This window comes from Epinephelus moara, unplaced genomic scaffold (genome assembly GCF_006386435.1).
Source record: "Epinephelus moara isolate mb unplaced genomic scaffold, YSFRI_EMoa_1.0 scaffold790, whole genome shotgun sequence".
In the NCBI taxonomy this organism is placed as follows: Eukaryota; Metazoa; Chordata; class Actinopteri; order Perciformes; family Serranidae; genus Epinephelus; species Epinephelus moara.
The window spans coordinates 1-4,504 of record NW_026082752.1 but is presented as its reverse complement, the minus strand read 5'-3'; the positions used below and the strand labels follow the sequence as shown (position 1 = coordinate 4,504).

The 4,504-nt window shown below is 46.2% G+C and overlaps 1 protein-coding gene across 1 annotated transcript; it reads right to left on the bottom strand.

Moving 5' to 3' along the window:
- Window positions 1–2,790: 2,790 nt before the first annotated feature.
- On the bottom strand, window positions 2,791–4,422 carry LOC126387553 (NACHT, LRR and PYD domains-containing protein 7-like; the record flags this gene model as incomplete). Its single annotated transcript, XM_050040067.1, has 2 exons — window positions 2,791–2,964; window positions 3,203–4,422. Coding segments are annotated over 2 exons (1,394 nt in total), but the record flags the coding sequence as incomplete, so codon positions are not given.
- Between the last annotated feature and the right edge of the window lie 82 nt (window positions 4,423–4,504).

Below are 4,504 nucleotides of genomic sequence, written 5' to 3'. Positions count from 1 at the left end.
ATAGTTTTATCAAATCTGTCTCCAAGTGGCCTTAAAGCTGCAGAGAACCAAGGTTACAATGTAACCACACATTCTCAATTGTATCAAGACTATCTCTCCACTCCATCACATATTCCATTTCCATTGTATGGTGAACTCTTTGAGTGAAGAGACAATGCTACTCATAAGCCCAATCTGTGACACAGTGGTAACACAAACTATTTACCTCAAGGCCCCGCAAACAGCAAAGGCAAAGCTTGAGATGCAGAGGGGCGGCTGAGGCTAGTCAGCAAGACACAAGACTGACTCAAGGAAACAAATTAAACGCCCTGCAAGAGGCAAGGCCAAACTGAAATGAATTGGCCATGGTCAGCCCACAAACAGCTGAGCTCACCAAGGGAGACACAAACAGGTGAAAAATTAACATAGCCCACAAGGCCTAGTCACTGTTTAGTCACATCCATCTTTTACTCACTGAAGAAGGGGCTGGCTGCTAAGTTCAGACTGTAAAACCTGGAGAATGTGGACTGAGATGCCCATGTGGCTGCTGTACATATAGTAGTGAGAGAGGCTCCTTGCCACAAGGCTCATACGGGATCAGCCCCAAGGGCTGAGTGTGCCCAAAGTCCGGTTGAGACCGGCACACCCAAAAACACATATACCTGCTGAATTGTGTCAACAACCCAGGGGAACAGCCCAGGCTTCAACAAGGGTCTACCCAAATGACTGAGTTTGAAGTAAACAAACAGCTGATCAGTCTTCCCTGATGTACTCTGCCTGCCGAGGCTCTGACATAGCACAGCATGGACAGGAGCTGCACAACCTCCTGTCCTCCTTCAGAAGGGAAAGTGCCCATAGCTCAAGTGGCTGAGCCAGGTGGAACTCGGATGGAACCTTGAACAGGAACGCTGTACTGGGGCAAAAGATTTCTGAAGATCTCTGCTGACGTGATTCACTGTGTGCAGGTAACATTAGTGCTGGTAGAGAGAGTTGGGGCTGTTTGTCTCAGCCAGCAGCTTAGTTTAAAAGTGTCAAACTAAGTTAGTCTACATGCAGACAGCTGTCATTTAAGCTTATTAGTAACAATTCACTATTAGCCGAACTAGCATGCTGTCTAAATCAGCGTGTAAGACATAACGTTAGTGTCGGTGGATGAGAGACTGTGGAAGGAGCATATTGAATATTGCTGTCTACATGTTCATCCTGCTGAACACATGTATTGATACATTTTTGGCATCTTACGAGCTAAGGCTGAATTGCACTTAACAGTAACGAGAGTAGCTGCCGTCAAATCAGGTGATTTTAGAGTTATCTTAACTTCGTTTCCACCGGGGCCGCTCAGCTGTTCACCGGTTACCGTGTCGTGTAGGCGTGTGTGTGTATGTGGAGGAGATCAGTGCTGGCACAGTGCGCAGATGAGAGGCTGCAGGATGATAATGAATTAAACCAAAATGTGTAAAAGTACTGATAAAGGAATCAATACCATCAGAGCTCATCAAAACTATGGTCTTTGATAATTTAGCCCAGGGGCTAATTTAGTACTGGGTTTCAGTACACATCCCTAGGTACAAAAAGGCAACTCTAGCGGATGGGGCCCGGGCCTCTTGTATAGTCCTCACTACAGGCTTTGACAAGCCCAAAGCTAGGAGGCCGCCCCTTTCAGGGGCCAGACCACCGATCTGAGCCCTGCTGGTGGAACAGGGTCCTGCTCGCCTGCTACAGCAGGTTTTGCTGAAGTGGGGGCTGGAGCGGAGTGAAAGAAGGAAAGGCGTAAAGCAGACCTTGAGGCCATGGGTGTGCCAGAGCATCCCATTCCAGAGGTGGATAGTTGTCCCTCAGGAAAGGGCTACCTGAAACTTCTTGTGCCCTTTGGTGACTTTCCCATGACTGCTGTAAAAACGTAACCCTATTTGGCCCGATCATAGTTGAAGGTTCCACAGGCAGTTTCAATAGATAGGTCCGATCCACTTGCTGGAGCTGGTATTGAGACAGCCAGCCTGCAGCCTAAGCCTGCCCCCTTATAACCGAGGAGAGGTTTGATGAAGCCGTTAGGAGTTCATCCACAAGACTGGAACCCTCAGAGCCCTCAAAACTCTCATGTGCCTGATGGGACAGGCAATTATGGTATAGGGCCATAATGGCTCCAGGTTTAGCCAAACAGGTTTGTGAAGCCATAGCCTTCAGACCATCCATTACTCAGCAGTTCCTGCCAGGGCAGGTGGCTTTGCCAGGCATAGAGTTGGAGGAAGAGACCAGCAGAGAAAGGGCTTGATCCATTAAACAACATTGTTAGATGACTGGGTGTTTTGTAGGTTAGCCCCAGGCGTGACTGGACAAGCAGGTGTGTCTTAAAGAAGTATCTGCGTACCCTGACAGCAGGGGGATCATCCCTGTACATATGGAATATGTAATGGAGTGGAGAGAAAGCCTTGATACGATAGAGAAAAGGGTTCAGTGTATATATTGAGTGGATTGTTATTGATGGAAAGCGCGAACATATTGTCATCAAAGTATAAACCAAAGGAATATTTGTCTCTTTCATATAGTTTGTTAGCAATAATTCAAGAATGTTTCACTAATGGGTAAACAGTGTTATGTGTTATGATGAAAACTTATGACAGCCCGCTCCACTTAGAATTTTCTGTCTGAAATATGCTGGACACAAGATGTGTACTACTTCACTTAAAAGTCCACTCTCAGTGTGTGTGCCCTGAAGGCATCAAGCTTTCACATTCATGTGCTCACCCAGAAATCTCTCCAATTTGCACAGGTGCAATACAGTTGCACAAAAGTATCACAATTTGATCTGACCTGAGAGTCTCCAGTGTACAGTGTGGATTCTCCAGTCCAGCAGAGAGCAGCTTCACTCCTGAATCCTTCAGTTTGTTGTTACTCAGGTCCATCTCTCTCAGACTGGAGGACTGGGAGCTGAGAACTGAGGACAGAGCTCCACAGCTTCTCTCTGACAGATTACAACCACTCAGTCTGAAAAAGAGTCAGATCACAAAATGAATACATTTTAGGCTTAAATGAACTACACTGTAATTTTCATTCATTCATCTGTGGAGGACCAATCATACAGAAGATAAAAGGACATTAAAACTGATCAACTTATCAATTTGTTGACTTAATTTTGTTACTTGAAATTGACTGAGACATTCATCGTTGAGTAGAACCCATCACATGTGACAGAGTTAGTATCTGCAGTTATCTCCACACTTACAGAGCTTTGTTGGAGGCTTTGACCACTGGCAGCAGCCTCAGAAGAGCCTCCTCTGAAGCAAAGTATTTCTTCAGGTCAAACACGTCCAGGTCGTTTTCTGATGACAGTAAGATGAAGACGAGAGCTGACCACTGAGCAGGAGACAGTTTATCTGTGGACAGACTTCCTGAACTCAGGTACTGTTGGATCTCCTCCACTAGAGAACGATCATTCAGCTCGTTCAGACAGTGGATCAGGTTGATGCTTTGCTCTGGAGACAGATTCTCACTGATCCGACTTTTGATGTACTCGACTGTATTCTGATTGGTCTCTGAGCTTCTTTTCTTTTTCAGCAGGTCGCGTAGGTTGTTCTGATTGGTCTGCAGTGAAAGACCCAGGAGGAATCGGAGGAACAAGTCGAGGTGTCCATTTGGACTCTGTAAGGCCTTGTCAATAGCAAACATGTGGACCTCTGTCATAGATGTTTTGCTGAAAACCTTTCGCACTTGTTTGCCACTTGTTTGCCCTGGTTCAGACATCACATTCTTGTTTCTGTTAACGAGTTCCCTCTCTACATATAAAGCTGCCAGAAACTCCTGAACACTCAAATGGACAAAGCTGAACATCCTGTCTTCATCTTTCTTCCTCCCACGTTCCTCTTTGAAGATCTCTGTGAACACTCCTGAGCACACCGAGGCTCCACTGACATCAATGCCACTCTCTTTGAGATCTCTCTCATAGAAGATCAGGTTGCCCTTTTCCAGTTGGTGGAAAGCCAGTTTTGCTAATGATTTAATGTACCGCCTGCATTTTTTGCGATCATACTTGTCTTTTGTCTGATGGATCTGAAACTTCAAAAATTCTGCGTACATCTCAGTCAGGGTCTTGGGCAGCTCTCCTTCCTCTCTGGTCTTCATGACATCCTCCAGAACTGTAGCAGTGATCCAGCAGAAGACTGGGATGTGGCACATGATGTGGAGGCTTCGTGATGTCTTGATGTGGGAGACGATTCTGTTGGCCTGCTCCTCATCTCTGAATCTCTTGCCAAAGTACTCCTCCTTCTGCTGGTCAGTGAATCCTCTAACCTCTGTCATGATGTCCACAAAATCAGAATGGATCTGATTGGCTGCTGCAGGTCGTGTGGTTATCCAGAGGCGAGCAGAGGGAAGCAGATTCTTCTTGATGAGGTTTGTTACCAGTACATCCACCGGGATCGACTCTGTCACATCAAAGTCCGCCTCCTGGTTTTCATTATTAGAACAGTCCAGCTGAAGGCGGCTCTCATCCAATCCATCCAACACAAAGAGAAGTTTGAACCTGCTC